The sequence below is a fragment of the Sceloporus occidentalis genome, unplaced genomic scaffold (assembly GCF_023333645.1).
Source record: "Sceloporus occidentalis isolate IW3139 unplaced genomic scaffold, rSceOcc1.0.p SCAF_180, whole genome shotgun sequence".
NCBI classification, from domain to species: Eukaryota; Metazoa; Chordata; class Lepidosauria; order Squamata; family Phrynosomatidae; genus Sceloporus; species Sceloporus occidentalis.
The window spans coordinates 30,772-43,972 of record NW_028317160.1 but is presented as its reverse complement, the minus strand read 5'-3'; the positions used below and the strand labels follow the sequence as shown (position 1 = coordinate 43,972).

The 13,201-nt window shown below is 41.2% G+C and overlaps 1 protein-coding gene across 1 annotated transcript; it reads right to left on the bottom strand.

Moving 5' to 3' along the window:
• Positions 1–287: 287 nt before the first annotated feature.
• On the bottom strand, positions 288–1,859 carry LOC149278784 (cyclin-O protein B-like). The gene is made up of 3 exons (XM_089501718.1): positions 1,458–1,859; positions 1,071–1,256; positions 288–755 (listed from the first exon to the last, which is right to left on the bottom strand). Exons 1-3 carry the CDS (start codon positions 1,857–1,859, stop codon positions 288–290), a joined length of 1,056 nt encoding a protein of 351 aa, XP_089357844.1.
• Positions 1,860–13,201: the final 11,342 nt, after the last annotated feature.

Genomic DNA, 13,201 nt, shown 5'->3' with positions numbered 1-13,201 from the left:
TACAATTCATTCAGTAATCATCACATTCTAGTTTTGAAAATTAGTCCAACGCACAAATATAATATGTTTTAAGTAAATATATATTTTACTATTCAAGTATGCAACCAGATGGCAATACTGCTATATAAAAAGAACACAAATCTCCTCTATAAATACTAGTACTTCATGTCATAGTGTGCGACAAAATCCATGGACCCTTTTGGTGGCAGCAGTGTCTAAATTCAAGCTTTAAAAGTCACTTTTATTCCTGTTAAAACATCTCAATAACAGGAAGAGGCAGACAGTCTTCAGCTATCCACATCCATACTTTTGTCACGGAGGTCGTCTGGCAGAAGGTGGTGTAAGGAATCTTGGTTTAACGTGACGAGTAAATCAATCTTGTCCATGCAATCCTTTAGTAAATCGTAATGGAAGCCCCCAGTCTCTACGTACATGTCTTGGCACAACATGCGATCTGCAACAGCCAAGCAGCAAATGGCCATTAAGGAGGGTGAATACGAATTAAACGCATAGTCCGCTAGGCACAGTTCAGCAATGGCTCTGGCTACAGGTAAAGTTTTCCATCCCTTGGTTAGATCTCCATCGGTTATCCTTTGAAGGGTGAAGTGCTGCAGAAAGAAGTTGATGGTGGGGGCTCCGAGGCTGAAGCGAAGCTTCAGCAGGATGACATACTCCAAATTACACAGCTGTTCATGGGAGAAGGCGCCACCACAAAGGGCAAGCAGATGTTTCACTCGTGGAGGTCGCGTCTCTACCTGGAAGATAAGAGGATGTCTTTTATCAATGGACTGATTTGATTCTTTATACAGTGCGACAGTGAAACACGAAAATGCAAAACTTTCAATGGATGGATCAATGAAAAGGCAATAGCCAATGGATTAAGAGAATAGGATTTCCAATCCAAAGTGATAGGACGAACAAACATTTTTATTATGTAGAGCTAAACGCTGATTAAATGACAGATGAGTACAAGATGATAGAGAAATGGATATACACATATAAAGCAAAGAACCCAATAAGGCGTATAATGAATGATTGCATTTGGAAGCGCGTGTTGCGGACATGCATACCTGTTTGCAAGCGATGAGCAGGGAAGTGACCCCAACTAACTGGAAACAATCAGACGCCACGGGCATGCAGGACAGGAATCGGTCCAGGATATTGACTGCAAGACACAGGGACTCGAAGCCAAGGCCAAAGTGTCTGTGCACAGGGATCAGCCAGCTGATGAGCTTACAGCGGGAGTCTGCCTTCAGCTGTCAACAAAGCACCAAACACACATCAGCAGCGAGTCAAAGGGTAACCACAGCACACAACCAAGCTGAAAGGGTTAATTCTCTAAGCCATGCAATGCAGGAAGCCACATAACGAATAACGCGACGCGTACAAAGTACACTGCGTGTGTATATAGACTGTGCCGTTAGCGCTCACACGGGCGGCTCTGCCGGTTCTCTTACCTGCGGCTGGTTTTCCAAGCAGTCTACCGGGAGAAACTTGGCTTCCAGGCTCTTCTTGAACAGGTAGCAGGTCCGCCCGTACTCCCGGAATGTCTGCAGGCCCAGCCTGTCCGGGGTCCAGGGGCAGGTGTCCAATGGATCGTGTAACCGCCAGGATGCCTCTAACGCTGGGCTGGGGGTATCCTGCAAATCGCACACTCCCGAGTCACAGCTCCGTAGCTCCAGCCTCTGCTTCCTGTGCCTTAGGTACTTGGGCTTCTTGGCCCTCGGGGAGGCTGCGCTGCTGCCTGTGGTCGGACTGCCATCCCCCCATCCTTCTGGGGTAACAGTAACTGCCAGTCGCCTTTTCCTCTTGCTGGTGCTGAACGGGCTGTGAGGAGGCAGGGCCTGCTTGGGTAACATCACGGCACCGATCCCCATACTCCAGTCACCGACCAGACAAATCCTACAATTTATACGCCACAATAGCGACCACGTATTTTATAGCCAGCTGCGCTCTTCGCTGATTGGCTGGAGAGGAAACCTCTGGATCATGACGTCGCAAAGCAAACTTTTTCCCGGCGAAAGAACCGCTCGCTCTCTGCATCCCCTATAGTCTCCCGCTGTTACTGCAGGCACGCGCCTTCCTGTTGCCGTGGTAACGCCATCCCTTTGAATAGCATCCCCTGCCCGGGGCAGTGTGAGGCGACGGCTGGTGAGTTTTACCCCCTGGGGTCTGGCTGCCCGGCTTCACCTCCTGACAGATACCGTGCGCGCATGAAGGGCGGGAGAACTTCTCAAAATACCACGAGCTTCATGAAAGGCCCTCTGTCTGTCCGGGTCCCCTCAGGCGCTGCTCGGCCGCAAGCCGTCACTTTACACATCGGCCTCAACTAAATGCACCCCCCAGGGTAACGGGCACACGCGGGGAATGCCGTGTATACCGCGCACGGGGCTGTGGCAGATAAAGCGCGATCACTGGATTCGTGTCGATAATGAATACATACAGAGTACCTGGCAGCCAGTCATCACTATCTATTATATTTCACAAATCATAAATATATGAAATACGTTATGTGAATATAAATCATTTAATGGAAATCTAAGAATCGGAAACAGACTTTATTTGTCTAAAGCGGCTTCGCTAATGAAATCAAATACAAATTCCATAAAATAAAACAGCAGGATGTGGAAGATGCCCATAACGTGTTTCATTATATTATTTATGGCATGTTGTGCGTATATCGCATCATCTTATGTGCGGACGACGTGGGCTTTTACTCTTAATAATAACTATTTCTAATATTAACATTGATGTAAAACTGTATATGATGGTATTGATGACATCACATGCTGTTTATAAGATGTCAGTAGACTCTGGCGCTTTTACAATAGAGGAGAAGCGAGGACAATAAACCTGACAATGACTTTAACACCTGAGAACGTCCCGGAACACAAGGGAGAGACGGGCTCATCTGTTATGATTTGCTAGAAAATACTTGCTTTTCTGGCAATAACAAAAACCATGCAGTCGATTCACATGCATCGGTGTGTCTGGTTATTTCTGAATTTGTCACATACTATATATATATATATAGATATACGTATATTGGTAAGAAGCGCTGCATAAATTGGTGCAATATAAATAAAAGATAATAAAAATGTTTCTTTCAAATTATATGAAAGTGTATATATACAGTATATATATATATATATATATGTTTTTGGAGGCCTTTACATAGATGTTGTAAATGTTACAGACTGTTATGTATTGTGTATCACACAATATGTGCTATAACAATGCACAGGCAAAATATGATTGTTAAAGACTTTATTTAATCGCTGTAATAGCTGCAGTCCCATTTGGTAGAAGATATATGGTAATTAGTCACCTTAATCCTGGTATTAGATTTGGTTTCCCAATATTGCAAATGGCGGGTGAAAGATGATGAATGATCAGCAGCCCCTGACCACAGTATGGGAAGCATGACATCTATGTGTGATTTAGTAGTTTGTTCTGCTTATTTTCAGGTGAGTTCATTTCGTCCGAATCCTATGCATGGACTCGTTACCACTAAAAGCTGCGAGGGTCTATCTGTAATCCACTAGCCGAGAACATCACGACATGGATTACTCTGATTGTGGAATAAAGACAACAATGGAGTTCTTTGTTCTGTTGAAACATTTCAAATCAAAAGTGAGTGGAGAAAAGGAGCAAATTGAGCTGCCAGCGTCTCTTTCAAATGCAGATGCTTGCTGTGAATACAGACCTGTCAAGGGCAGCGCGTTTACATTAGAAAACCGAGAGCAGCGCTCCCCAGGTGTGTATTTTAACACGTCCAGCAATGGCAGGTGGCTCCAGCAAGAACCTGTGTAATGGATAACTGAATGGCAATCTCAATGATTTAACTTTACATTATGCAGGGCCAACCAAGCTCTTCCTGCAGCACAGTCTAACTGGGGTTGGACCTTCATGATGTATAGTGAAGCCAAGGAGCCAAAACATACATCTCATGAGAACTCCCCCTTTAGTGAATAGACCCATATGGAGCTGACAAAGTTTTTCTTGTTTCCCACGTGGGTGCTTGGAGTTCCTACAGCGACTGATCAAAATATATTATCTTTAGTTAATGCAAATTATATATATATATATAGACATTAGCATCTTCTCTGTATCCCCCCCAATAAAGGAACACCGTGGGTGATTAAGGTGTTTGTATGCTTTGGTTTTGGCCGACTGGGTAGCAGGCTGTGAGCCAAGGGCACTGAGCTGAATCCAATTAACTTGGCCAACATGTGCCGATCACATACTTCACGTCACACGCATTACCCATGTTTAATTCATCCATGTATCACGTTAACCCAGCTTGTGCAGAACAATGCATTATGTCCATTTTTCCAATTGGTTGCAATAAAAATGTGATTAATATGTGTACATAGTCTTAAAGGTGCAGCGTTATCAGGAACAAAACACCTGATTCGCAGAATCATTAGTAGTTGATATCATCTAGTAAGTGAAATATTGTGACTGTCTAAGAAGTGTCTGCATTTTACTTTAAGAAGTTTTTTGAGACATATAACGAATTATCGTTACTGTAAAGCACTTGCATCAAGAGCAGATTAAACCAGACTATATAATCCCCGTCACCTGCATGAGGGAAGATGACGTGTAAACTGGCAACATACACATGCTAGTTAATATGTAACATTAAAAAAAAATAGGATTTAACAGCGGATGAGAATAAATTGGCTCATTTTTTCTGTTGTAAAAGCTTCTAATTTAGACTTTCGTCTATCCATGATATACAATAAAAACTGGAGATCTCCTTTTGGTCATCAGCTATGCCTTTCTTCAAGAACCCCGAGTTTTTACGATCAATAAAAGGCATCTGGTGTAAGAAGAGAGATCCATCATCGTCTGACTAACATCAACTAGAATATGATATGGAATAGGGATATGGAATGGGTTACTGCTCAGGAGGATGCAGAAACAGAAGCATATATTTATTATTATTATTATTTTTATTATCTTATTATTATACTTTCATGTACGCAGCACCAACAGATTATGCAGCGCTTCTTATGAGGCGTATGACAAAACTAGAACTGACTGGCTAAGACACACCAATACATTAGGTATAGAGCGCCCTGATCGCAAGATGACAATCTGGAATAAATATGGCTGTATTTGAGGGTCCGCAGCAGCTTAGCAATCATCAGACCCACATTAATTAATTACTGTTGTAAATAAATCTCCCCAAACCGAGTTATTAATTTACATTCCTGTAGTTATTGAGAGTCAGTGATTGATCACATAGTACATAGCACCCTCTACTGGACAACGCTGAAATAGCACGGTGAGGTCAAAGCACAGTATTTGGCAGAAAGAAATGTTAATAAAAGATTCCTTATCTATGGTTTCACAGCCTACCACAATGTATCTCTTTAATTGAAGTCGATACCTTATTGGTCAACATATAAAAAAAGTGTAATGAAATATATGAATGAATGAATACAATGAAATGAATGTAAATCCCGTTGTAAAAACAGAAGTGTCTATGCTCTGTTCACATAACGCATATATTTTTAGACAATAACAATGAGGCAAACTAGGATGGCACTGTGCTTTTATTGTATATGCAACAATCATTTTTATAGTTTCAGATAAAAAAGTGGGACGATCTCTTCAATGCTGCAACAGCGACAAGGTGAAACCCCACCGAGCGTGCGCAGAGCAGAGCCGTACGCCCACAGTATCTAAATGCTTCACACCTGCGTCCTTGTAGAACAATCCTTTGGATTGGAGCCCTATGTTCCTTACGGTTCGTTTTTTATTAGTTCCTTACTGATAAACTATTTTCTGAGGTTTTTCTTTGGTTTGTTTTATTTTCCATAATGTGAGTCAATGCGATTCAGATATCTTGGAAAGGCTCAACCTGATAGATTATTATTATTATTTATTGTTTTATATAGCCATCAAATTCCGTAGCGCTGTACTTGTCTTTTGTCTCTGACTCTTACTGTGTAATTGCCTCGGAGGAATGTGCATTTGCTATGAAATGCAGCGCTTTTTATTTATATGGTAATGTCAGTCCTCGTATCACATATTTTACACGTTATATGCATGTTACACATTGTTCAGTTTTATTGTATGGAATTTGTATTTGATTTCATTAGTGAAGCTGCTTTAGACAAATAAAGTCTGTTTCCGATTCTTAGATTTCCATTGAATGATTTATTATATACCGTATTTATGATTCATGAAATATAATGGATGGTGATGACTAGGGGCTGATGTGTGTTTGGTGCTTTGTTGACAGCTGAAGGCAGACTCCCGCTGTAAGCTCATCAGCTGGCTGATCCCTGTGCACACTTTGTGCACACTTTGGCCTTGGCTTCGAGTCCCTGTGTCTTGCAGTCAATATCCTGGACCGATTCCTGTCCTGCATGCCCGTGGCGTCTGATTGTTTCCAGTTAGTTGGGGTCACTTCCCTGCTCATCGCTTGCAAACAGGTATGCATGTCCGCAACACGCGCTTCCAAATGCAACCATTCATTATACGCCTTATTGGTTTTTTTGCTCTATATGTGTATAGATGTGTATATCTATTTCTCTATCATTTCCATTTTGTTCAGATAGATTATGACATCATCACTGTAGCGACAGGTTAGTTTCACTAGAGCTTTTGCCCTGTAATTACAGGAGATGAAGGATTAATTAATATATTTGTACACATCTTGCATTTAATCAGCGTTTAGCTCTACATAATAAAAATGTTTGGCCTCTTATCACTTCAAATTGGAGATCCTATTTTGTTAACCCATTGGCTATTGCCTTTTCATTGCCTCTATTGACTTTGTGAGCCCGCCCCCTCCAGCAACGCACCGCCTCTTCAAGGGGGCGGGAGTCTCACTGAAGCAACGCAAGCCGGCTGCTTCTGCAGTTTATGTGCTCCACCGGCCCGACCATGGGATGGCAAAGCGGGACAGCCTCGCAGCCCCCACCATCAACTTCTTTCTGCAGCACTTCACCCTTCAAAGGATATCGGGTGGAGATCTAACCAAGGGATGGAAAACTTTACCTGTAGCCAGGGCCATTGCTCAACTGTGCCTAGCGGACTATGCGTTTGATTCGTATTCACCCTCCTTAATGGCCATTTGCTGCTTGGCTGTTGCAGATCGCATGTTGTGCCAAGACATGTACGTAGAGACTGTAAATAGTTCAGGACTGCATGTGGTTGTGGGCGTTTATAGATAGATACTTATTGGGAATTTCTTTTTTCTTCAAATTAGCTGGTAAGAGAGCAATGTTTAAAGAATTTCTGACAAAGGAAGTGTTAAAAGGTGAGGGCAGCGTTCATCGGGGTTTAGACATCAGGAAGCCAATTTCACTTGAGATCCTGCAGAAGCTGGTTGGGGTATTGAATTAGATTTGTTGGGGTGAATTTAAAGTATGTTTATTCAAAACAGCGTTCATTATTGCATTCTTTGGAGCCTTTTGCATCAGTGAGCTGGTGGCGGCTATCAAAAAAGGGGGGTTGGGCTTGCAGAGGGAAGATGTTATATGTGGCGAGAAGCTAAGAATATTCTTAAGGTCCTCTAAGACCGATAAAAAGGGTAGGGGCTGTTGGTTAGAATTGGGTAAAGTTGTCCGGTTAAGAATGCAGAATTATTTTGTGCCATCAGGCCAGAGGTATTGGGAAATTGGGTAATGCATAGGTCAGGTTTGACTAATTTTCAATTTAGAAGCGTGCGTAAGAAATCCTTTTCAGCGCTAGGTATGGGTAAGTAAAACTTCTCAACGCATTCATTTAGAATCTGTTAGGTCTAAATAAATCAGTTATCAAAAGAATAAGGAGATGGGATTCTAGTCCTTTTTGAGTTAGACCTAATCTTTTATGATTTACTAATAAAAAATCTCTTCTAGGTCAACATCCAGAGCATGTAGGGATTGTTGGACATTCATTTGTTTATTAGGCGGAGAAAAGAGCTACGCAAAGAAGCTATGTATCAGACATTGGATGACATGTTTAATCTTGATTTGCAAAGTAGGGTGGAACAGACCGTGGCTTTTATGGGGTTTGGCCACAAATGGTTGTATTTGTTCATTCGTGGCGGCTTGGGTGAACTGGATATCAGTTGGTGAGCCCTCTGGCTTTAGGGTGGTTGGCTTTGTTTAATATTTTATTTATAAACTCTGGCATTGGGCCAAGAGTTTTTGTTGCAGGTTATTATTATTTGGATAATAATTGTTATGTTTTAAAGCTAAATAAAAGTCGTCGGCCTATTTATTCCGTGTTTCGAGTTTTATTAAGAAAGGTATTTTATTGCAGTTCCGAGTATCTCTTACAACCACATGGGGGCTTCCCTTACGGTTTACTAAGGGAGTGCATGGACAGGATAGACTAACTCGTCACTTGAAACCAAGATTCCTTACGCTGCCTTCTGCCAGGTGACCTCCGTGACAAGAGTATGGATGTGGATAGCTGAAAACTGTCTTATTCCTGTAAAAACTTCCCAATAACAGGAAGAAAGTGACTTTTAGACACTGCTGCAACCAAAAGGGTTCATGTTGTACATGAAGTACTAATATTTATTGGGGAATTTTGCATTCTTGTTAATTTTGCATTGTTTGAATAGTAAAATATAAATTTACTGAAAACATAATATATTTCTGCGTTGGACTAATTTGCGTAACTAGGATGTGATGATTACTGAATGAATTGTACTATTGGGTAGTACGTTTTTTGCACTGATTTTTACTGTCATTTTTATTTATATTTTTATATTTTGTACATAATAATAGAGACACGGTTTATATTGATACAAATTTGGGAAATAGCAATATAACATTCTTAAACCATAAAGAATATGTGGTTTTTTTTTACAGGCAATCACTTTTGTATTGTAAGAGCGAGCCCAGCACTAAAACTCTCCATATAATATAGTTAACACCGATTAATCAATATCACGGCTTTCAAGAAATGATCTACAGTATGCATCATACAAGACCAACTCTACCTAGAAATGTCTCCGCTCACAAAAAGTCATTTGTGTTTATCTCAAAGGTCAGTTCCTTCCTAAATAGCCAGCCAGATCTCCATCCCCTAACTGTAGCTCATGTCCTAATAAAGAGTAAACCAACAGAGGAATGAGGTATTAGATATCCAGGTCTAATGGCAGCAGCTGCAAGAGTTAATGATCTTTAAAATAATTGTTGCATGCTTTGTGATTGCTGATCAATGGTGATCTCTGCGGTGCGGATATGAAGCTGCAATTGAGAAATTGAAGCCGTCACGAAGAGACCGAAGGAGATGATTTGTCCCAGAGATGCACCTACACAGCGTGTATACTGACAGGTTACATCACAAGCTAGCATCAGCGGTTTATGTCAATCAAAGTGCACTAAAAGTCTCGATAAAGTTTCTGTTTTGACTTCTCGAGCACATCGACAGCTTTCAGACTAAACCCGTTCTGTGTTATTCTCAAGCAAAGCATGTAATGGGTGTAACGTGTGGGCTGAATTATAATTATTTAGTAAACCTAAATAAGAGCGTAACTGAGACACATCCTTTGGTGGTGGAGCTTCAACAAGCGCAGATACTTTGTCTTCTGTTCTTATTCCACATTCTAATTTGGGGGCCATAAAGTGTACATTTTTCCAAAATTGCTTTTAGTCCATGCTGTTCAAGACGACTCGGTACCAGTTCCACATTCTCTTCGTGTTCTTCCATGGATCTTCCCGTCATCAGCATGCGTGGAGTTCCTGCCAGCATACTGTCCACCCTTTGTTGCCAAATTGCAGGTGCCATTCTAAAAACCATTCGATTGTAAGTGTTGAAGGTAAGTACATTTTGTGAGTTTGGATGAAGTTCAATCTTCAGATATGCTTGCTTGGGATCGATTTTTGTAAATAACTTCCCACCGTCTAGTGATGCATATATTTCGTCTGTCCTTGGCAACGGATATGTATCCCCCATCAGCTGAGAATTAAGTGTCGTCCTGTAATCTCCATCTTTCACCATTCTTTTTACGAACTGGTACAATCACTGTGATGAACGTGTGTGATGAGACCCATACTCTCCAATTTAGTGAGTTCTTTTTCCACACTCTCCTTTAACGCACACGGCACAGACTGTGGGCAGTGAATAACAGCTTTTTAGACAAACTTCAGGGATCAGCAATCCCATTTCTGCCAAATAGTGGAGGTCCACCTTTCTTCAAGATATCAATCGGGAGTTTCTGAGTTTTATCTCGATATGTAACATGTACACGAGCACGATCTATAATCTGTAGTTTTAGTTTAATATGTAGCTGTCATTTATTCCGTTCTTTAATTGTCATAGTAGATACTGCTGCTCCTGTGTCTGAATCCATCGTCACAGGCTGGCCCTCAGCCTTCACTGAAACAGCCAAAGCTGGCAGTTTGCGCTAACGGCATAAACTGATGAATTGTTACGTTTCTCTTCATCTTCTGAACTTAAACATTCTGTATTCACATAGACCGCTTTGCTCGTGTATTTTTAGTTTCTGTAGCTGGCATGGCACCGCAGGCCCTTTTTACATTTTCCACATCCATAGCATGTATTGTCCTTAAATCTGCAACTTCGTGCATCACGCCCTGGTCCTGCACATCTATAGCGTAGCAGCTGCTGCCTGGACGTGTATTGTACCTGCTGATTTCATTTATTTATTTCATTTATTTGCAGCAATTGCTGTCCTTCACTTCTAGTCCTTGTAGACTGGCATTGTAGTGGCTCTGTGTCTTTTATAGCTAATTCCATTACGGTTGCAATTTCTATCATTCTTTTCAATGTTACGCCATCTTCAGTTAAAAGTTTTTTTTGTAAAACCTCATTCTTAAGGCCAATAACAAACATATCTCTTAATGCAGTGGAGAGATGATCTGCGAATGAGCGTGTGGATGATAAATTCCCGAATGCGATGACCTAAATCTCTCTGCAATTTCTAAAGGTTTAGGTTGACAAAAATTATGAAGAGTTCTCAACAATTCAGCCAAAGTTTTTATCCCCGGTCTATCTGGATAAATCACGCAGAACCTTTATAAGTCTTTGATCCAACAGCAGTAAGAAATGCCGCTACTTGTTTGTCAGATTATACTGGATTTGCACTCAGAAATTGGTCAAACCTTTCTGGCCAAGATGAGCAGTTATCTGTGTCTTCATTAAACTCCAGTAAATTTCCATATAGAGCCATTTCAATCAGTATAATTTAGTTACTATTACAATAATACGTACGGCTCACAGAACCGTCAATTCATTGCTGAACAGTTGGATTAATACATAAACAGACTTTATAATCCCGTCCTCATCGACAGTGTTATAAACTTGCAGAAAATACTTGGAAAATACTTTGCAACTCTTTATTAACAGTTTAAAGGATTTGTAGAGGTAACATAGTAACCGTCATTAAATCATGTTCATGTATTTATTGGCATTGCTGGTTACTTACTGTAACTTGTGATGTTTGTCAATAAGTGATGGGAAGTAGTGATGGGAGTTGTGCAGGTTTAGTGTGTAAAGGTAAAATGTTCTGCACTGCCCTTTGAAGCTGACGATGATTCTGAATGAAGAGGAGGTCGTTCAGCACCATGGACAGCATCAGATGCCAGCACAGGATATTTTCCCATCGGCAACATACTAAACCTGAGCAGCTTATTTAACCAAAGTGGCCCTGTAGTCATTAACTAACCCTCAATCTGAGCTTCATCCTGTTACTTTAGGGCATTTTAGAGGGTCCCTTATCTGGTTGTTATTTAATTTAGGGCTTTGTTGTTTTATTGTGTGTAAAATGCTCAGATTCAGCACAGCAGCGTCACATAAAGCAGTGACAGTGGCATGAACGGATCCCCTGCCTGCTCTGCTCCTATATAGAATATTTTCATTCTATATTGGCCGCCGGCTGGAGCCTCCTCTGATGGTTGATGCCAGAGGAGCTCAGTGCCGGCAACCGGTCATATGGACCATTAACTTCTGACACCGAAACTTGGCCTGGGGAGGCTCCAGGAGTTAATGGTCCGTATGAGCGACTCTACTAGTTGCCAGCATTAACCAAAGAAGGACAGCTGCCCTTCATTGACTGATGCCAGAGGAAGCCCCTGCCAGCGACCAATAGAGTCCCTCTGACGGACCTTCAACTCCTGGTGCGATCCTACAGATTCCCGCTAGCCCCTGCAATGCGATGTAGACAAGGTAGGCTAGAGGCAGTGACTTTTATGGGGGAAGGGACCAGGGAGAGTAGCTAGGAGATATTAACGAAGACAAACACCGAGATTCTTCGTGTTGTGCGTCTTCGTGTTTGTGTACGTATACCCGCCACCATATTAGTTTATTAGGTATTCGGTTTAAACAATGAAAACTCAACATTCGTGTTCGTTTTCACGTTCTCCCGAATACAAATGCACAAGTCTATTAAACAGTACTGACATTTTCAAGGCTTTGTATATCTTTTTATATCCTTTTCCATCTTTATAACGTTCCATTACCTTGTTACGCAGGTCTTTTGACCGTTCTTTTCTGTTCCCCATGGCTCAGTATCTCGCCTGTTCAGAGCATCCACAGAAGAGCTAACAAACCCATTGACTATTATACACAGACACTAATTGCAATTAAAAAAGCCACAGGAGTGGGAAATAAACCTTTAATTGCCAGTTTAACCTGTGTGTGACCTCGTGTGTCTGTAACAGGGCCAAACATTCAAAGGTATGTAAGCTTTTGATCAGGGCCGTTTGGGTGATATCTGTTATCATGAGTTAAAAAGGAAACAAGCAACTATGGGATAATAATCGGCTTCATATGATCACTAGCCTTAAATAAATCATGATCAGTCATATTTTCAAAATCAATGTCAACATTTCACATTATCTGCCAGGGTATGTAAACTTTTGAGCACAACTGTATGTATAGTGGTAGAGTCAGTCTGTGAGTGCGTGTACTGTAGCATCAGTGTGTATGTGTGTGTAGAATGTTACTAGAAAGTTATGTTTTATGTTGTATTGCCCCAATAAGCATTCTTTAACTGCAAACCAGGAGTTAATATATGAAAATAAAAACGTGATGCGGGAAGAAAAAAAAAAAAGTTGGCTCCTAAATTGTTGGCTGGCTCCTAGATCCAAACCAAATTTGTTGACCCCTGGGTATAGAGGGCCCTGATCGCAAGCTGACAATGTAGAATACCTAAGGCTGTATTTGAGGGTCCACAGCAGTTTAGCAATCATCAGACCCACATTAATAAATTACTTTTGTA